This window comes from Haemaphysalis longicornis, unplaced genomic scaffold (genome assembly GCF_048455015.1).
Source record: "Haemaphysalis longicornis isolate Haplotype H1 unplaced genomic scaffold, Haemaphysalis longicornis Haplotype H1 scaffold_1, whole genome shotgun sequence".
Classification (NCBI taxonomy): domain Eukaryota; kingdom Metazoa; phylum Arthropoda; class Arachnida; order Ixodida; family Ixodidae; genus Haemaphysalis; species Haemaphysalis longicornis.
This window is the reverse complement of record NW_027526203.1, coordinates 16,908,740-16,930,659: the sequence shown is the minus strand read 5'-3', so window position 1 is coordinate 16,930,659 and position 21,920 is coordinate 16,908,740. Positions and strand designations below refer to the sequence as shown.

Genomic DNA, 21,920 nt, shown 5'->3' with positions numbered 1-21,920 from the left:
CGAAGCCCACGCAAGAGGCACCGGGAACGCAAGAAGCGATGGACGCCGAAAACACCGTCGACCGTGAGACGGTAGCACCGGCACAGCAGATATCGAGACAACCAACACCGCCGCAAGAGGGCGACAAGCTGGCAGCGATACTCGAGGCCATCAATCATATAAATGTCAGGCTCGAGGGCATCGAAGCAGGAGTAGGGAACGTGTGGGCAAAGGTCAGTAAAGCATGAAAGACTGGCGGCGGAGGTCGCCAACCTAACAGTACGAAACCGTTTCGCGGCCATGAGGAAAAAGCGAATGGATAAAATCAAGGAATCGATCGCGTACAGGCGCGGTCACATCGAAACATCTGAAGATGATGAAAAAGACAAGTAACAAGAAAACTAATCACGGGGGGGAAACCACGATCATTTATCAATGGAACTGTAGAGGCATACGCAACAAGGACTGCGAATTGTTATTTCATATAGAGAGTCTGGACCAGAAGCCGGACGCGGTGGCGCTGCAAGAGACTCACGGCAGACCGCGCCTGCCGGGATACGTGACGTACACGGACCCGACAGAGTGCGGCACGAGAGTGCGGCACGGCGATTCTGGTGCGGAACAACGTCGCCGCAACGCAGCACGTCACCGCGCAACACGGCTGCGATCCCACTCTGGTCGAGTTTCACTCAAGAACGATCGGTAATGCTGAGAACCTGTTTGTAATGAGCGCCTACTGCAGGCCGTCACAGAGGCATAACGATTTTGACAAGACCATGAGGCAGGCGAACAGCTTGGCGGGGAGCAGGCCGCTCCTGATCCTCGGCGACTTCAACGCCCCTCACCCAACGTGGGGCTACACCTAGGCATCAATCGAAGAGAGGAAAAAGCCTAGCCATGGCCATGGAGGATCACGACATGACCCTCCTGAACGAACCGGGCGTCGTCACCCGCAAGGGGAACAGCGCTAGCCGAGACACCACGCCGGACCTATCGTGGCTCGCAGGGACGGCGGCGGTAACCTGGCAGTGCGAAGACGTGGACTTGGGCTCCGACCACAACATCATAAGCCTAACGATCAACGGACCAAGGTATCGGGCAACCCTGGGTAAAGCCAGAGTGACCGACTGGGACCGAATGCGCAAGCAGACGGACCTAGAGAACGAAGAGTCGTCCGAGGGATTGGAAGACTACAGCAACGAAACGTACGCAGAATGGGCGCGGGCGCAGAAGAGCGCGCTTGACAAGTTCACCCAAGAGATCGTGACGACAGCGCGAACCCCTTTCGTGGACGCCCGACTCGCACACATGTGGGCAGCGCGCCACTCCCTAACGCGGAGGTGGAAGCGCCAACGTCACAACAAGAAGCTTGTGAAACGAATCGCGGTCCTGAACAAGGAGATCGCGGAGATCGCAAGCAAGCTCTGCCGCGAAAACTGGCTGAGCATGTGCGACCGACTGCAGGGCAAGCTGACGGCGCGCAAGACCTGGTGCCTGCTGCGGCACCTGATCGGCCCGCTGAGCAGCAAGACTGCGAGCAACCGTAATCTGACCAGGTCCTCGACGCTTACGACGGGGACGGACAGCGACTGCTGAAAGACCTGGAGAAGACTTACCTCAAGACGGAAAAGGGCCAATACCAGATACCCGAAGAGTACGCCGGTCCCGAGAACACAATTCTGGACGAGCCATTCACAATCTCGGAGATCCTCTCAGCCATTGACGATAGCAATAAGAAGAGCGCGCCGGGAACGGACGGTATTACGTACAGGCTGCTCGGGAACATGAGCCACACGGCGGCGCACGGGCTCCTGAGTCACATCAACAAGGCCTGGGAGAGCTCACGATTGCCTGCCGAATGGAAAGAGGCCGAGGTACGTTTCATACCAAAGCCCGGAAAGCCACTGACGATAGAGAACATGCGCCCGATCTCGCTCACGTCCTGCGTGGGCAAGGTCGTGGAGCGCATGGTTCTCAGGAGACTTCAAGCGTTCTTGGACGACACGGACCAAATGCCGGCGACCATGTACGGGTTCCGGCAACGCCTGAGCACCCAGGACGTCCTCGTCCAGTTGAACGAACTAGTTGTCAAGCGAGCCACGAAGAACGCACCGCGGGGGATACTGGCACTTGACCTCAAGGGGGCCTTTGACAACGTGTCTCACGCGAGCGTCCTGGAGAACCGAAGGAAGACGGGATGCGGCCGCAAGACCTTCGGCTACATCAAGGACTTCCCCACAAAGAGGACGGCTACGATACGGGTAGGCGAGGAACGGTCGGAACCCGTGGAGCTCGGAGACAGGGGCACCCCTCAGGGGTCGGTACTGTCACCTCTGCTCTTCAACCTGGCCCTACTCCCCCTACCCGAACTACTCAACCAGATTGAAGGCGTGGACCACGCGTTCTACGACGACGACATCACGGTGTGGACGAGTCGCGCGAGTTCAGACGCCTGGGCGGTGAGGTACTGCAGAGAGCGGCAACGACTGTCCACGAGTACGCTAAGTCCTGCGGCCTGAGCTGCGCTCCACAGAAATCGGAGCTGCTCATGGTGCAACCGGGCAGACCGAAGAAGGAGGCGCCGCAGAACATGACCATCTCCATTGACGGCAGGCACATCAAGCCGACCGAGCAGACCCGCATTCTGGGCCTGTTGCTGCGAAGCGACGGCAGGGCGGCGGTGGCTTTGACAAAAATCAAGAACACGTCAGAACAGATTACGAGCATGATCAGGAGAGTTGCCAACCGCAACAGACGACTCAAGGAAGAAGACACCTCGCGCTTGGTGCAGGCTTTCGTCGTGTCGCAACTCACCTACTCCGCCCCGTACTTGCGGCTGACGAAGGCGGACAGGGAAGCGCTCAACGCGACCATGAGAAAAGCAACAAAGACCGCCATGGGCGTGCCGATGTACTCGTCGACGCAACGTCTGATGGACATGGGCACGCTCAACACCGCGGAAGAGCTGATCGAGGCTCACCTGTCGAACCAGCCAATACGGCTGAGCAAGACCGAGCACGGCCGGGCCGTCCTGAGAAAGATCGGATGGCAGATCGAACCACAGCCAGACGGTAGCGCTACCCAAGGAGTGGCCAAAAATTGATCGAGACTAAACCCCTCCCCCGTAACATGCAAGCGGGAAGGCACGACGAGAGCCGATCGCGGGCCAAAGTTCTGGCCCGGCAGCCGGAAGAGGACCCTCGGGTACTCTACGTCGACGCTTCGCTCCCGAAGACCGTGGTAACCGACTCCAAGACGGCATACGCGCGCTACCGGAGGGGGAGAGTCTCTCCCGCGGCACTAGCCATTCTGAACAAACGAAGACCACCGGGACGAGCGATCAAGCTCGTGTGGGTCCCGGCTCACTCGCAGGTGGAAGGCAATCTCCTTGCCGACCACCACGCCCGAGAAATGTCAATCCGGGCCGAGGACGAGCTACCGCACCCCGCCACGAGCTACAAAGACATCGTCCAAATCTACCGAAACGAGCGATGTAGGCTTCCCGGTCCGCATCCGCAGCTGGACAGCGACAGCAGACGATCGTTCGTCGCATGCAAGCGGGGTCGCTATCCTGTGCTCCTGAACAGGATGTACCCGGCCGAGCACGACAGCTCGTGCCCGTTCTGCAAGGAGAAGAGAGGCACTCTCGCGCACATCATAGGGGAGTGCACGAAACTCAAGACCTCCCCACCTTCCCTTCCACCCACCCCTATCCCCAACCCCCTCGAGCGATGGGAGACCTTGCTGTCCAGCCCCGACCTCGCCACTCAGTACGGACTGGTGGCCAGGGCCCAGGAGCTGCTGGACACATATGGGTCCCGTGACTAGGGAACCACCCCATCTGGTGCCTGCGCGCACACACCTTATTTAAAGGGCTCAGTAAAAGTTGATTCTCTCTCTCTGATATATCTACAAAAAGAACGCTGGTGCAGAGTAATTACGAGTGGCACGCATTCTTCGTTGGTAGCAGTGACGCGCGATGCCCACGCCCCTTTTCCACACCCAGGGGATTCAAACGCGTGTCAAAAATCACGTTTTTGTTGAAAAATGAAAACAAAACTGATTTTGAAAGGCCATTTTATGATCTAACTCCAAACAGCTTTACTTGTTCGAGCAACGCCTTGAACGCTATGAAAAGGCGCTCCCAAAGTATCGTTCAAGTTGAATGATTTTGAACAGGCGCGGTCGCGATCGAAAGAGTTAACGCGCTGAAGCAGCACATCGGGTGTAATTAAGGCGCGCCGTTGTGGAGGGCTCTGAATTAATTTCGAGTCTCGACCACATGGGGATGTTTAACGCGCGCCGAAATCTCAAACCACGCGAGTTTTCGCTTTTCGCCTCCGTTTGAAAAGCAGTCACCGCGGCGGGGATCGAACACCGCGCATTTGGGCTGGTCAGCAGCACAATGCCTTGGCAACTGCGGCGGGTGTTTTCGCATGGTAAACCACGCATGAACTTGGCAAAATGACCATGTATAAAAGCGCTAATACACATGTTGGAATATGTACTTCGTATGAAAACAGTTTTCGTGCTGAAGTCTGTTTGGCATCAAAAGTTGTTGCCCAGTTGTAACTACGCCCGGTGCATCGACCTGTCCTGAACCATTGTAGAACGAGCTAGGTTATTACCTTACATTGCGCCCCAAACAAAGGTGTGTGTGGTTATTTCTGCGCGCAAAAAGTTTGCAGAACTAAAACGTTTTCATAAGCGGTTAGTTGTGAAATTGATGCGATGAGCAAGGCAGCGCCTGCTCTTCACGTGTTTCGTAATTAAATTCGTCTTGTTTGCTCCTTTTTGGTCATCTGTTCTGCTTACTTGCTTTCTGAACACAGTACGAACGTCTGCAGAATTTGGGCTAATACTCAGACTGAATCCCCCGCCAAACATCGGTGACGAGTACAAAACGTGGACACCTGTCTACGGCGCAAGAGGTATATATAAATGAACGACAGAGAATGAGCCAAGGAAAAGTACGAATAAGGGCATGTAGGGCTAGTGTGAAGCGCTTTCCAAACGCAATTGAAACGCGACGCGGTTATGACAGCGTCGACTGGTCTATTTAGGCACGCAGGTCATACACGTTTTGCGGGACCATAATCTAAACCTAGCTGAAAATTCACTCGAAATGAATAAGCACGAGCGAACGCTTACACAGTCACCGCGAATTGCCTTTAAACCACAAAGACGTCAGAGTTGTTTAATGATACAAATCTCAGAACGCGACTTGGAATGGGCCTCGCAAAACACGGTCTATGAAAACCGGGGGAAAGTCAGGCGTGCACAGATATTTTCTAACTCGTATGGAAGGAATTGTCTACATTGTCTACACGCGCAAATCCACCTACGGCGAGCTCTTTAACCATAGGCAGATAGCGGAGCTTTTTCTCCGCGTCTTCGGCGCTCACGGAGGAAGCTACGGACGCGTTTTTCCGAGTGCCCATTGGTTCTCGCGAAAGCGCACCAGGACCGACGTATTGCGCACGCGCGCAGCCCGAACCTTGGCCCTTCTGGGACGACACACGATTTCTTACAAGATGGCGGCGGCTTGTTACATGGGAGCCGCGCACGTTGGAGAGAGAGGCATCGAAGCATTTTTCGACGATGCTATGCCGGATTGACAGCACACCCACTGTTCGCCATTCTCCGGAGGTAAGTGCGACGTGGTACAGCGCCGGGAGAGAATAATTCTCCGTATCTTTTCGACCGCAGCCCGCCATTCAAACGCCGTGCGGACGCTTCGTTTTGCTGGCGCGCAGTTATGACTTTCCGACCGCTTGCCCTAACGGTCTCCTTTGTTGGTCGAGTTTGGTGAATAACTGCGGACAATCTTCAGCGGTTATTGTTCTGCGGATGCGTGTGGTTTTCTGCGACAAGTCAGTTTTATGGCAGAACATCTCGAAAACAGTTGCTTCGCGTTTGCAAAACTTGTATCTGTTCGACGGGAAGCTAAGTAGGCATGGCGGCGTCGTGAATTCGCCATGACGTAATTATCGTATAATTGTGCATCACGGTGTGTGACGATTGGCGGCCCGATTACTTCGGACGAAAACATCTCGGCTTAGTTAGTCGCAATTTACTTGGTTTGCGGTACGTATGTAACATAAGTCTAGTTTTAAAACGGACCAAACGCCTGACTTTTAATAAAGATGTGAATCTAGGAATTGCACGCGTTCCTCGATTTTTGCGTCTTTCCGACTGAATAATTGCTGCAGTTTAATTTCTTAATGACAATAAACCCCATCTTGATATTTTAGATTGAGGCCCTTTACTCCCATATGCATTCAGTTCTTTTAGTTATAGTATCATAGTCATACCATACACGTGTTACACTTAAAATGACAACACCGAACACAGCTTAGGCGCTCTGTGGCATTGTCTGCTAGCTTTTGCGCCATAAACACACGCCTACATACATACAATACATTTTGCTACCGTGCCGTAGTCGTTTTGGTACCGTGCCGTAGTCGTATGAGTAATTTTGTTGGGGAACTCGTCGCATACGCCGAAACGTGCCTGCGAAGGTGTGCGGGTGAACAGCTGCGACAGACGAATGTGCACGGATTAAGTGGGCGCTAAGCAATTTGCTTTGCGTAGTTTGGGTGTCGTCGAAAGCCTTTGTGGTGTTTGTGTGATGAATTACGTGATGTGTGATCAAAGTGCTCCAGTAAAGCTATCTGAACTTCGCGGCAAGGTTGTGTAGGCTCATAGGTACCCCGTTCCCTGCTTTCCGTGCCGCTCGAAAACGCAGCGCGGCCGCTCCCGCCACCGTAGAGCGCACAGCTGCAGCTTGTTAGCGTTTTTCCGGTGGCTGAATTTTGAATGGGCTTATGGAGCGTTTGTAGCGGTATGAAACTGTACGGCTTTTCCTCGAAGGCGCTTTGCCTGGAAGAGTGTCCTATGCATTTGAACTTGCTTCCACGACACCCATTGTTTACGTATGTGTGTTGGTGTCGACGACAGTCATGACAAAAAATATAAACGTTGGTCATGACGACAGTGGTACCTTGTGCACTCGATCGATGTTTATACCACCGTACGTGGATATTGCACTTTTTCTGTTCTCTCCGATGAACACATTTGATGATTTCCGAAGCTGCAAACGCAACGACCTACCCGCTGGCCGATAATTTTTCATGTGGCTGCGGCCGAGCGCACCTTCCGAAAACCACGTTGTAGACGCGACGGGCGCACTCTTGACGACGACGATGAACGCTGCGCGTGCGTCCGCGTGCCGCCGCACTAGGTAGTTGTGGGCCAGGTGGTGCCTGCGTCGCCGTCAGAATCGTGTTCTCAAGATGGAGGACCCCTGTTCGTCGGACGCGACGGGGTCGCCAGGGCCGCTGCAAGGACGTAGTGATGGCGCCCACTCGGGGGTCGGCGGCGCGGAGGCGTGCAAGCTGGCCGCCGTCCACCACGAAGGGCTGTGCGTCGGAGTGTGCGACGAAGAGCTCTGCTCCAAGGCGGCCGCTGAGTTCCTGTCGCTGCGCTCGAGCAGCGGCTATCCTTTCCAAGATGGCGATGAGGCGCTGGACGACGCCGTGTACGACGGGAACGCCGAGGCGCTGCTGTCAAAGAAGGCCCCGGACGAGTGGGCCCGCAGCAGCGACCTGGCCAACATTGTGTTCGGGCTCAAAACGGAGGAGGAGGAGGAGCTCTTCGACAACGTGGACCGATTTCTCTGCGAGCGGGACCTGTTCGAAGCGGCCGGCACCAAGGCGGCGGCGCCTTTCGCTGAAGCCGACGCTGCTTCGGCCGATGGTGCTGCGGACGCAAATGACGCCGATGTCAAAATAAGCGAGTCTGGCGGCCCGACCCTCGAGGCGCCGGAAGATCCGGCGCTTTCAGAAGGTAAGCAATGCTGCCTCCTGTGTTAGCGCTCCCGTGCAGTCCTTCAGTAGCAGGGCCATTCTCGTTCCAACGAGAGCCCGAAGCGCATCTTTTTTGGTGTGTCCAGGTAGCCGCGTTTTGAGTGAGGTATGGGAATTCGCGCACACGCCACACGGCCTGCGTTCCTACGTCTCGCGTCAGACGTGCGCACTAAGAAACGTTTTTTGAACGCACTCATGGACGCGGAGTCCGTGTGTGCGGTTCGATTGGCGGTTCAGTTTTGATAACCCGCAGTTAATGTACTGCGTTTAGCCCTCATTCCCACAGCCGTTTTTCACCCCGTCACGTCACCGTCTTCCCTTATTCCCACAGCCGTTTTTCACCCCGTCACGTCACCGTCACGTCACCGTCTTCCGTCATGGGCGCCGTTTTGCGGCCGATTTCTCGCTGAAAACGGTGCGACAATGACGGGAGGCCGAGCTCTACGTTTCTGTCACGTCAACAATGGGACCGGACCATGCCCCGCGCTAAACCAGCTAATCAGAAAACAAATTTTTACGGCTAAATTTAGCGAAAAGTGAGCACAAACCATTTTCTTTACTTTTCAGATTAAAAGCGCTTAATTCTAGGCTAAACTGATCACTAGGCAGACGACCCTGTAATCTGACGGAGACCTCCAGTACGAACGCTACTCGTTTACGTCTCCGTCGCGGTTTCTTGACGTGACGGTGCCGTGACGGAGAAGGTGACGCCTGTGTGAATGAGGGCTTACGCTGCGCGGCCACTGTGATCATATGCCACATGACCAAGTGTGCCATGTTTACTGCACGTTTTTTTTTCCAACGCGCGTTCGTACCCAGTTAATACCCCTCTAGGGTGAGGACGAGACGCCGTTCTTGGAAGTAGTGGCGGGCTTTCATACATAACCAATGGTTGGATGAAAGGATGAAACGTCGAGCCTGTTATTGAAGAACCCATTGACCTTTTTGGGTTTGGGGCAAAAATATATGAATTATGTGATTGAAGGCCTTTTTTTTCTTTTTATGGTATTCGAGGGGGGGGGGGGGAGGTGCAGTTCCTCTGGCCTTTCTCTGTTGTGTGTAAATCCATATGGGATAGCAGACAGCTAAAAGCTGCTTCTGTAGCTGGTCCTTTTTTCGCTCACTGGACCAAGCAGCGACATAATACCCTTTGGCACGTCGATGAATATGTTTCGATGACGTGGCAAGCAACGTGTCATGTGCTGTCACTGATAGTACTTTAAACTGCCAGCCTAGTTTTCAGGCAACTAGAACAGAGGGAAGGGTACATACTAATCCTGTGAACCAAAGGTTCGGCTCTCCTAGATAAGTTCGTCGAAAAACTGTTTGGACTTGTCCGAACGTGTCCTCAATCTCGGAGGTGTTTGGGGTGGAAGAGCAAGTGAATGCCTGCTTTCTTGGACATCCCCCCTTAATGCTGTCCCAAGTCATCACAGTATGTGATGAGTTGGGTCACAGGGTGAAGCAGTTGGACAGCTGGTGTGCGTATACCACTGACTAGTACTTGCTCAAGCCCTGTGTGCCTACTGCTGCGTACGTGTGGCTCTGGAATTTGGGGGTGCATTTTTTTTTATTAGCGGTTTCCTGGAACACCAAGGTGGCATTGTTATAGAGACGGGGAAATTCACAGGTATTCATGATGCACGTAGGTAGCAGAGACTTAAAACATCATTAATACCATCACATACACACACAAAATATTACAGGTCTAGCAGAAACTTCGCTACACTATCAACTATGCCACTGTGTCTGCTTCGTGTGTGCAAATGAAATCGGTTGAGAGCATTGTTACGGAGCTGTCAAGGGACAGCAGGTGTCGGGCGCGCTTATGTTCGCACACCTTTGTTGCCGTGGAATGGGCCCCCTGTACGCACCTCCAACATCAAGGCCCAAGAACCAAATTTCCTGTTCACACTTTGAACCGCCCCGGGCATTTTTTTAATGGCTGCGTTCGCACTGAAGCACTGGACTGCGCACCTGGGCAGCTTTTCCGGCGTGCCCGCCTTGACTTGCGAGGCGGCCCGTTTGCAGTTGGCCAGCCGCTGTTGGCCATCCCAGGCCCCAGTGGCATCCGTGGGCGCACTTTTTCCTGCCCCGTGGAGGACTGTGACCGGGTGTTTGAGCGCAACCGCCAGCTGCGTGTGCACCTGATCAGCCACACGGCACACCGCCCCTTCAAGGTGAGCGATGGATGCCTGCCCCCGGTGATGTGGCAGGGGGCTCGAAAAGTGTGGCCAACTCTATAACCAATGCGTACTGAACCACTTTGCGCCTTGGTGGCCCCCATCAGAGCCTCTTACTGGGTTGTTTTTGAGCAGTGCAGCTAAAGGGGTCGCTCGGGGAACGCTCAGACGGTCAGGCAGGGTCCTAGTGGGTTCACTGCAAGTCGCTGGTAGTTTACTTTCTACGTCCAGGTTGCGTTTCTGCAGTGGCCCCAATGTAGCTTGCTGAATATGTACTCTAAAGGGGCTGGGATAGGATGTCTAAGACCAGCGTGTGTTGTGAAGCAGTGCTGTGAGTGGGAGCAGCCAAAAGCAGCACACTATGTGCAATCTTGTTGTGCCACCAGTGAGCAAGGTGCAATCACCATTGTTTATGGCAATGCCGTGGTGACAGCTCCTTCCCGCTGGTTTCCTTTTTTAAAAAGGGTACCATGTTGGGCTAGTTGGTGGTGAGATACAAGGAAGGAACAGCACACATTTTGACAAAGGACGGACAGAAACACACGCCACAGTGCTTGTGGTGTGTGTTTCTGTCCATTCTTCGTCAAAACGGTGCGCTGTTCCTTCCTTCCTTTACTTTTTTTTTGCAGGTGTTTATCGCATGATAAGAGCCGGGTGTGAAACGGTGCTCAGAAATGACCTTTCTTAGTCGTGCCACTTGGTGTATGCTGTATATGTGGCCGTAGTCTATGGGACATGGTTGCAGCTGTGATGTGGCATTTCTGCGTTGCCTGGTGGTACACCGGTTTGCTCCTTGGCTGCCAGGTTGGGAAAAACGTGATGTAGATAGCCAAAACCAGCCCCTACAGGCTTTTGTTGTGGCCTCCCCATCTGCGATGTGATGGTGCAGCATCTGGAGTGAATCCTCCTCCTCCTCAAGGAAACTGTGCCTCAGTTTTTCTCCTCAGCCACACTTCAGAAATGGTACGCGTCTGAGCTGTGACTGCACAAGCAGTGTCAACACTGGCATGTGGCATCTCATTCATTGGTGGCGTTGATACGCTTAGCGGCAGAATTTTGCAACTTCTCGTGCGAACAGAGTAAGTAAGCTTAGTTTAGCTTAGGCTAGCTTGCCCACTGCTGTGCCACATGGGATATCCTGAGAGTTTGCTAAAAAAAAAAAATCTAGTCTCCAGATCTAGTCTCCAGATAGTCTCCAGCTCCGCTTCTTCATAGCACTGCCAGCTGTAGGCCTGGACCGAGCCGTGCATTGACCTGCCTGCCTACTTTTCTTTTTGGTGGACAGGTCTAGGATAGGATGACAGCGCGTGTCTGCCCTTGCGGGCAGAGATGCATGTACATTGGTATTGCAGTATGGGGAAATTTTATTAATGCCAGGTTACGACGTGTCGGTACTGCAAGTAGCAGCACCTTTCACATTGGAGCACTGCATCACTTGCCCTAAGCTGTGGCTCGTAGTCAAGCCTGGGCTTGGAAGTTGCAGGCCGCATACTGTATTTTGTTCACATCTGTGGTCTGTTTATAGTTTTGGGAGAAGTTATGGTGGCTGTCGGCCTGCGGATTGATTGGGTGGGTGGCTGCGTTGTTCCCATGCAGTGCCCCGTGGATGGGTGCGACTGGGCCTTTGCGACAGAGTACAAGCTCAAGCGCCATCTCGAGACCCACCAGGGCAAGAAGGCTTTCACGGTGAGCCTGCCAGCATAGGTGGCTGTGTCTCTGAAAACAGGGAATTCTTAGGAAAAAAGTTGGGGAATGTTTGACTTTCTTGTGGAAATACTCTGGGGGCAGTGCATCCTTGTCATTTCTACCCAGTTTGTATGGCAACCTTGAAGTATGGCCTTTGCTCTCTTCCTGCTAGCGTTGAGGGGCAATAAGGGCACCTCCTCTCCGAATGCGAATGCCTATATGAGGTGCGGTCTTTGCGGGAGGGGTGCTTTTTGCACCCCCCCCCCCTCTTTTTTTTTCGCGCCTTGCATTGCCCTTGTGCCTGTCCCCATCTTTGACTGTGCAAGCCATGCACTGTTTCCACCTTACCCTAACATGAAGGCTGTTCTGTGGCTGAACCAGTGACCAGCAGAAAGTTAACCATGATGAGTTTATTTTGGGCCTTAAGGCTTCTGTGCACAATTGGGGAACATTTTCAGCTGTAGCTTCAGTGTTTCTTCCTGTGGCTACCAACCAGAGATAAGGCATGCAGATGCGGGCACAGTGCAGGAACGGTGTGCATGACACACGTTTCAGTGGTGCCACTCCTGCGCCAAATTGAACCAAATGGGTGTTCTTGCACCATTCTGATAAAAATCTATGAAATTGTGCCGAAGTGCTCCAAATGAACTGTCGGGGCTTTAGAGGGTGTCATTTTGTGCCTTCACCGCAACCTTGAAGGGAATCTGGAGGCAATGAGGAACTGGGGGAAGCTACTGGAGGACATCTAGCGGCACCGTGGTCAGTCGGAGAGATAGCAGAGATAGCACGTAGTGGCATGTAGAGCCACAAGATAGCATTTAGGGGCCCTAGTGGCATGTGCACGGCTTCAATTGGCTTTGTTGCTGCTGTCTGGGCTGTCGGCCGGGAAACGACTCTTTACTACTGTTTTGAGTGCGTGCCAACTGTGATGGGATGGGGTGTCATTGAAAAAAGTTTAATTTATTTACAATTTGCTCTCATGTTTTGCGTCAGTGTACACATTGGGCCGACGCCGCAGCACACCACAAGCGCCATCGATTTGGGCGCTAAAATTCGCAAGGATTCCTACGGGTTCTGGTCTGATTCAGGAAAAGAAACAAATAATTGAGGCACATAAAGGTCAAAATGAAACATCCTGATCCCTTATTGACCCTCGATAACATTTCAGTTGCTGACCTTAAACCTAGCATGCCTGCATGCAGTTCCTGACTGGCACTGATTTTCGCTGACTAAACTTTGGTCTACCTGATTAGGAGAAGACAGCGTGGTTTATACACGGACACAGGGAAGAGTACTTGACACACATGAGCACAAGTACTCTTCCCTTTGTCCGCGTGTAAACCGCGCTGTCTTCTCCTAATCATGTTAAACCAACACGCCCAGATAGCCACGTTTAGTCTACCTGATTTTCTTGCCTAGCTTTCTTGCCACAGAAGGTTCTTTTGTCAGGATATCACTTCCGCATGCGAATTGTGTACAGAAGTGCCGAGCGGCAGCTCAACGAGGAGCACCAGTGCCTTTGAGGCTTGTGTTTAACGCAGCTGTTCTTAAGCAGCCTGCTGCGTAGATTGAAAATCATGCAGCGCTTTGTTTTGATGTACGTGCTTTCGTGACTGTCCTTGTAGTCATGCCTTATCGCGGTGCGGGTGTGGAAACCTCGTGCACAAAGTGTTCGGGATGCCGTCAGGTTTGCACGTACAAAGTGGTTATCTCTGATTTTAGACTCTCTGCCGACTCCGTGCTGTTATACACCGCTAACATGCAGATAGCTCAGGGATTGCGGGCTATTTTTGAATATTTGCCGGCTGTTAGTAGGTTATAACGTAGCATATAGTACCACCGTGCGCGGAGTAGTCGCGACTATGATTGACGTGCACAAAAATGTGAAAGGTGAGGTGACGCTGTTTTCGGACTATATTCAACATCCCAGGCACCTGCCAATAAAAATTCCCCGCATTTCCCAGAGGGGAAGAATGTGAAAGTGCGAATGCACGAGTTGAATTTGCGCAGTTCGGTAATGTTCGCGAAAGAGAGATCACACACACACACACACAACTACAAAGAAAGAAAGATGCATTTATTCACAGACACCTATTTGTGTTGTCGTTGTACTTGATTGCTAGAGCGGATCTCAGCTTTGAAATTTCGTGTCAGTACTCCTTTAAGCGGGTGCATTAGCCCTTCTCACGCCCGATTCCTGGCCAATCCCCCACGTGGGTATGTGCCATGTCAGCGGCCAGGCAGCGCGCGCCCATCTCCCCCCGTTGCCAAGGAAGACGAGGAGATTGCTGGCCAATCCCCCACGTGGGTATGCTATGCGGACATCGCCGGTGGACGCAGGTTCAGGGTCGCTTAAGAAGTGCATCGCACTTAATAATGCTCGTATCAGCCATGCTAACATAACATGAAGCAGTATGCAGTAGTGTCGGGTATCTAAGACTTCTTTATAAACAAAATTCTTTGCAGACAGGGTCGTCATTTTTTATATTATTGCAATTGTAATTTTGCAGCGAGAACATAGTTTTTTAAAAAAATATTTAAAGGGGGACGAGGGTCTTAAAACTAACTTTTTTATTTATGGGTAGAAACTTATGAAAATTTGCACACAAATGTATTTTTCTCTGTAGATTTCAAATATGCAATTATATTATATTTGAGCTGCTGCTGTTAGTTTGAAAGTTATCATGCAAAGTCTAAACCGTAATTAGGTAATTTCTTATGCAGCTTTAATGAACTTTCGCATTGCATTTTGTAGCTTTTTATTGCATGAATTGATAGCCAGAGAGTTCCCATACCCGATGACATTGTTCGTTTTTCTCTAAAGTCATGGCACCCCAAAAAAATATGTCAAGTATAATAGATGGCAGTATTCAATATTTTGGCTCATCAAAATAACTGCAAGTTATTATTTATGCATGACCTAAATAGAAAAACGAAGAATGTCATCGGGTACCTCAGGTTGTACTGAAAGAAATGGTACCAAGATTAACCTTATGAAGCAAAAAGAAGTTTCCAAAAAGCTGCGTAAGGCTGACGTAAACGACCAAAAATATGAAACTGAGAAAACTGCATTTGAAGTTTGGCCATGTGTTATGAAATGAAGGTCAGTAGTATAACTGCAGTATTTCCCTATAACAAAGACATGTTCTCCCCATTCCCAAATATGTCTTTGGATTCCAAATATGTCAACTACAACTGGAGATACCAGAGAGATTTTCTCTAAATCGACATTTTGGCCATTTCTGACCATTCTAAGACCCGCGTCCCCCCGCATCGTGTCTGGACACCTTTAAAATAGAATATATTTTTTTTCACACGGCTGCTCAATTGGAATTTTGTTTCACATTTATAGAGTTAAAGGAGTACTGACACAACTTTTGAGCATTAATATTATTGCACAGTTCGCTTCCTTTACTCTGAAATATGAGTGGCTGAAATATGAGCGGCCTGCGACGCGAAGAACATACTTCAATTGGATCTCATTTATCGCGCCGACGGAACAGCACGCGGAGCGGCACTCAGCAAATGGACATCAGCGTGACATCATCCCGTGAAGCCAAAAGAAGTGACGCGACAGCGCTCGTCAAAAACTCGTGACGTCACTTCACGCGCGCGGCCCCGTGAGCGGCGACTGGGCGCCGGCGCATTCTCAAACGGTTGCACGCAGCCAGAGCTACAGGCATACCGCTGCCCAGAAAGGCACTGTTGGCAAAAATTAAGCTACACACATGGGAAAGGAAGCGATAATATAGCCCAGGATCGCAGTAGAAGTCGCTATCAGGACTTTTATATCAGGAAAGCGGTCATCGAATTACCGCAGCAATGGTAGGCCTAGCACCTTCAGGCAGCTCAGCCGTTCAGCTTTGGTGGCGGCGCGGTCGAAACAACGCCCCCACCGGTCTCCGTAGTGTTTTGACGTCAGCACAAAGCGGTGAGGTCATGCCGGGATTCTGTCATATATGCCTTTCGGGATGAAAGCGCGCAAATTTGAAACAAACGATTTTCAGGCCGTTCAGTGTAACAGGGTTTGCACATGTCCTTGAAAACCTTGAAAACCCTTAAATTTATAAGTGTCAATTTCAAGGCCTGGAAAGTCCTGGAATTTTTAAATGGTCCTTGAAAACCCTTCATTTTTCTGGCGAGAACCAATGGCCCTGTTTTTTCACAAGAATTTAAAGTGTTTGTCGTGGATTTTAGGTGCTATCAAATGTAAAGAAACATTGTAACAATCAAGTTTCAGTGTACTGCGTGAAATTGCAAGTTCGGTGGATTTTCATTATTACGAGAGAACACTTGGGAGCAGGCACTTCTCAATCCAATCAATGTCATAATACAATCCAGTGAAAGCCGGTGTCTGTTCTCTATCTTGCTTCTTCCATCTAGTCTGTGGACGCTTGCTCATTGCATGTGTTCTGTGTTTGCTCTTACGTGCAAATGGTGGACGTGTGCTCCTGCCTTGCAGCAACACTTGCTGATTTAATTTCAGCTGGTACCCTTGCTGACGAAGCAGGCGATGCAGGCAACATTAACCAAGTTTTGAACTCAAACAGCCTGAGAAAAACACTAAGAAAAAAGAAAAACCTCTAAATACCAACCATGAAATAAAAATAAAGCTGGGGGAGCATTCACTTACCCGTTAGCGCCTATATAAATGTGCACTAGTGTGCTTAGGTATTGTGCAATAAAAAACTGTTGCATTGCGTTGAAAAAGTTATAAATAATCCCAGATAAAACATTAGATGGGGACCTTGAAAATGTGTTTTCTGGTCCTTGAAAGTCCTTGAAAACCCTTGAATTTTCGCTTTTGAAGCCTGTACGAACCCTGGTGTAATTACTTATCGCGCACTGAAGTATTTAAAGTGCTGTTTGGGGTTCGCCAGACCATTAAGCATCGATAAAAAGCAATAAAAGTGGAACATAAATTTTCGTGTCAGTACTCCTTTAATCTGTTTCATTCCTTTTCGGTTTAATTTTCCGTATCTTTATGGTGCTTTTCCCTGTTCCTTCTACCTTTTTTAGGCATTTATCATAATATATAACTTACCAAATAATGTCATCTTTCTGTTCACTACCTTCCTTTCCTCATTAGCATGTACTCCCCCTTGCCTTCTATGTTGTACAAATAAGATAAATTCTATACGTTCACAATACTAAATGATTCTCAGAACAGCTGTAAGGCTAGGTTGTAGCCCTTGTGGGCTTCTTTTACAAGTTATACTGCCAGGCCATGTGATGATTGAAACTACCGAAATCCCCTAACAACGTTTCTCAGAATTTCTGGTTGGGAGATGCTTTGGTGTGCATTTCTTCTGGCACTTCAACAACCTCAAAAACTAATATTGGTTGTTCGAAACTGTGCCAAAATTGGCTTTTTGGTGCTCCAAACTGCTCCAAAATAACTTTTTGGTGCTCCAAAAGAATGGTGAAGAAAAGGACCTTTTCTTCATTGTTCTTCGGGGGCAGAAAAAAGTCGTTTTTTAAATGGGAAATGCAGGAATAGATGTTTCCCCTTGTCACCCTTCCTCAAGCCCTGCCCCCACAAGCTACGCGGGTCAGGTGTTTCTTATTTGGGCTAATGGCATGCACTGAGGATCAGCCAAGATTTTGGCACCAGCTACTGTTGTGCACTTGATTTTCATGAAGCCTTGTCTCTTTTATGGTGGGATGTTCCATTATTTTTATGGAGCTCTGGCTCACCGACATCAGGCAGCAGAGCGATAAATCAGTCGCTTGGATGCGTTGCAGTTCTTCGAACAATGGTGGTGGAAATACTGTCACTGTGACCCAGTTGGGCTTGTCGGGTATACATGACAATACACATGGCACGTTTTCTTAGAAACACTGGTTATCTGGCATGACTTACATCGACATATTATGTTTCAAGTTGTAGAGGGTGTCTGATGGGCAACGTTTGTTTAATTGTTGCGATCATAGCTTGAAATAAGTGCTTGCCTGTTGCCGGCGACACGAACAGGCAGTTTTTCGGCGCATTACCTGCATTTCCCTAGAGGCTTCTGCTTTGTGCGGCTAGGTATGTGCTGTTCCTATAGTCTTCAGTAAGACTGCTCTGTAGCCTAGCATGTGCACACTACTCAGGAGAGCCCACTAGTCTGAGTCTAACTTTCAAACTTATTGTAGTCTGTGAACTAGACTATACAGCCGATAAAACTACCAATAAGCAGGTTTGTTTGAGCAAGCAAGCGAGCCCAGGTTGACGTATATAGCCCCGTTTACATTGACCCGACGAGGGCGCATTGAATAGTTGAAATAAGCAGGTTTTTTGGACTCGACGCACTCATGTATAAGTGGACGCGGTGAGTCGAAAAAGCCGTCGGGGCGAGTCCGTTGGACTTGCAAACAGGGGGTGGGTTGACGCGCTCGTCGGGCTGAGTCGGCGGGCCATGGGGAACTGAAGACCGTATTTGCACGATTATAACGCGCCACCGATTGTGCCGCGCGGGTAGGTTCGCGCAGGAAAATCCGAAAAAAATAATTGGACGTCGGCTTTACCGCGCAAGTGTAAAATACATGACACTACTTACCCAGAAGAAGGAGATTTTATTTTGCACACGCAACTGTGGCAGCCAAAATTAAATTGTGCTTCGTAATCTTGCTTATCCAGCTCCTGCAGGGAATAAAACTATAGTGGGAAATATTAAAGCTGTTTGCGATTTCAAGTGTCTTGACCTTCATAATTCTACGTGTGACGGGCTAATTGCAATAGTAGAAAAATGAGTTACAGCTGACCAAGGTATGTCATTCAGGAATGAGTGTGCCGAAATTCACTCACGGGATATTGACGGATTTTTTTATTGGATTGAGTTAGAGTTTGGGAGGACCTCGTGCCCATGGCAATGTTGCTGGCCGATTTAAAACCTGTTTCGGTTTTGAGCCCGATTGTAACGCGCACACAGATTTCAGGGCTGGCTTTTAGCAAGAGAAGGTGCGCGCTAGAATCGTAAAAATGCGGTAGCTCCTTCTCCGGCAATCCCCCGGACCCCTCGCCTCGACTCTTTGAATGGGGCTCATATATACGCGTGAGGGTCGAGGTAGCTGAACCCGCCAGTCGACTCGACCCTCCCTCGTCGGGTCCATGTATCTGGGGCTTATATAGTGTCAATTAGTATTCTTTTATACCTGAAGGCAGAGAAGCTCGGAGGTTCACGACCTAACGTCATGGCTTTTGAGGGATTGCAGCAGTTGAGTGAAGACCGCAGTGGAACTGCGGTCTTCTTTTGTAGGCCTTAAATGTTGAAAGAATAAAAGAGCTGGGAAAAAGGCATCAGAAGGGGCCCATTAAGGCAGGCCCGTGGTTTTGCTAAAATTCGTTCCATTAAATGCCTGACGTTGAGTTTTGGTACGGACTAGCCTTGAAAGGGAACAATCTGGTTAATGTTAGTTGTCCCTTTGGCGACAGCATTCCGTATTGCCCGACATAAGCCACTGTGCGTTATTAGGACCTTGCCTGCCTGGGTAGCATAAAGAAAGTTGGGTGAGACAAGCAAGTGCTCAACAGGTGTCCCCGAGCAGCCTGGCCTTGTGGGGCAGAGGAGAGAGAGAGCAGTCCCCTCCCTCCTTGGTACAGTGCGAGGTGGACGGCTGTGGGCAGAGCTTCACGACGGTGTACAACCTGCGGTCGCACCTGAAGCTGCATGGGCGGCCCACCTTCGAGTGCCCTGGCTGTGGCTGCTCCTTCGGCACCCGGCGCAAGATGGAGCTGCACCTGCGTGAGCACAAGGAGCTCGACGCCCCCTACAGGTGGGCAGTGGGTACTTTGCCACAGGCGAAGGGGGGCCAAGTTACGTCAGCTGACCCAATCGCAGGATACGTTTGCGCACTTGTCCCCACTCTTGTGGTCCAACCCACACGTCCTTTTCCTTCCAGGGTACTTTCAGGGAGGGCTGTGTGGCCGCTGCTGCCCCTGTGCCGTGGCGAGGGGGCTTGCGTACGCTTGCACCCTTTTGCTTTTCGTTGTATAGTTGTGCTGCCAAGTCTGAAAATAGCAGGTGACGCGCACTGCCTTGCTTCCGGTGTGCGATGATCGTAGTGGGTGAGAGCACGAGGAATGCAGAGGAGTGAAAAACTACTTTCTCCCTGCCGGTATTCTGGTGGAAGCTATTTGGCTGTAGTGGTTTTTTGTTGAATATTCAAAACCCTTTGTTGTTTTTTGTCATTGCTACTTCCCAAGTGCCATCTGCATATTTCAACATTGTGTTTCCAGGGTGTCTAGCGACAGGGAAAACCGGGAAAAGTCAGGGAATTTTGTGCCGCCAGGAAAAGTCAGGAAATTGTCAGGGAATTTTTTAATCAAGTAGTGTCAGTCAGGGAAAACCACTTCGGGGCCTGCCCACAGTTTCAGGATAGGGGAAACCAGTGTTGGGGGCCCCGAAGAAGTTACCGAACGTAACACGTTCGCGCGCGACGAAAGCGTGAACCGCATGAAACGTTTTCTGGTTTTTCTGCAAGCGAAAACGCGCCGCGCACGCCTGAGGCGTGCTCAGCGCGCCTCAGCACGCCGCGAGCTGAGGCGTGCAGCTCGCGGCGTGCTGATGCCGCCGCGAAAACCACCCGCACGGTGCGTGCCGAGCGGCAGGCGCCGGCAACATGGCGGCTGCAATGGCCGCGGAGTAGTGCGGTAGCTCCAACGACTGCTTCTAACCGCTCTTTAACCCCTTAAGTGCTTTATTTTTTTTAGAATTTCCCGACCAAAAGTGCCTATTTTTTTAATTGCTGGTTTCGAATCTGATTGTACTAAAAAGTAGCTAGTCGATGTTGAAAAAATATTTGTACCCCACAGTTAGTCAAATCAACACAATAAAGTTTATTTCTGAAGAATACATAGGAAACCAGCTACCTGCTGCTAACAAAATTAAAAACTTTATAAATAGAACAGTTGCAGATGCCACATCTTTCTTCACTTATGTAGGCTAAGCACCTTTGCAATAGCAGGAGTGCAAGGAATACCCACATCTCTTCCTTTGTCACTGGTACCCATTTTTTGAGGCGGGAGTGATCACTGGGAGGAAAGCATTTCAACTTTTCAGCCACTTTGCGATTGGTTTCATCTACCACAAATGATATAAGTTCATCGTCCAGAAACTGCTGAATATATTCCGTAATGTCACCCGGCGATGAACATATGAAAGTCTTGCCTGGAATGGCCAAGAATGGAAAGCGATGAGGCTTCACAGGAGGATTGTCCACATAAAGCAGGATCCACTCGCGAGCACTCGCGATGTTCGCTTCCCCGCTGTCTTTATCATCACCGGAGGAGCTGCTCAATTCACCGTCATCGCTGTCTTCACTTCCAGAGACAAGATAAACATCTGTATCTGAATCAGCATCACTTGAAGAAGATGACGAAAATGAAAAGCTTCTTTTTCTAGTTGACAGGCCAGCTATGCATGGGTCGGCGCCACCGCACGCCATCTTTTCATAAAAAAAGCGTGCCTTGCCGCAGGAGAAAACTAATTCGTCGAGTAAATGCTGCCATCTAGTGGATGGCATGCAATCTAAGCCGCAGACGAGCGCTTCTCGTCCTGAACAGTATAGGGCAGTACCTATTCCGCTAAGACGAGCTCTGCTCGTCCAAAGCACTTAAGGGGTTAAAATGCTACTCAAGGCACAAACGCACTTGCTTGTGCAGGAAAGGAGCCACCGCAGGCACGAAATCCTCGACGCGGCCGTGAAAATACCGCGCACGAATCGCGTGCAGAAACTCGCCGTGCGGTTCACGCAGCTGGCTTAGGTTGCTGGTTGCACTTGCGCAGAGGGGCGATGTAGGTAGTGCCCAAATCGCATGCACACCGTGCTTTTTTTTTTTCAGGGAATTTTAAAAGTCGGCGCTTTTTGGGAGCTAATCTTGAAAGAACTTCTTTCTTATGACATCAGGAGCCAGAATTACCTAATCAAAAAGGAACATGGCATGGTTTAGCGTGAACTGCGTGAGGCGTTTTCTGCTCGCGAAAATGCGCTTCGCATGTATGCTCTGACGCTGCCGCGGAACCGCCTGCACGCTGCGCGCAGTGCTGCCGGAAGCGGAAACATGGCGGCGGCTTTGACCACGAAGTGGTGACGGGAGCTCGAGCGACCGCTTCTAAGTGCTCTCTAGCCGCACAAGGCACGCACGAAGTTGCTTGCGAGGTAAAGGAGCTTATAATGTGGGCGAAAACGGTACTATAAAACATCATCTGCGCCGCTAGTG

At 50.6% G+C, this 21,920-nt stretch overlaps 1 protein-coding gene across 2 annotated transcripts in view; it reads left to right on the top strand.

The window, feature by feature from the left end:
• The first annotated feature begins 7,159 nt into the window (after nt 1-7,159).
• LOC144175305 (uncharacterized) overlaps nt 7,160-21,920 on the top strand; it is an 81,052-nt gene continuing 66,291 nt past the window's right edge. Inside the window, exons 1-4 of one of the 2 annotated variants that reach the window (XM_077704391.1) lie at nt 7,160-7,827; nt 9,879-10,027; nt 11,627-11,716; nt 19,233-19,474. In XM_077704391.1, coding sequence (XP_077560517.1) covers nt 7,275-7,827; nt 9,879-10,027; nt 11,627-11,716; nt 19,233-19,474 — 1,034 coding nt within the window. In that variant the 5' untranslated portion in view covers nt 7,160-7,274. The remainder of the gene's footprint in view (nt 7,828-9,878; nt 10,028-11,626; nt 11,717-19,232; nt 19,475-21,920) is intronic. The other variant, XM_077704398.1, reaches the window with a different exon arrangement.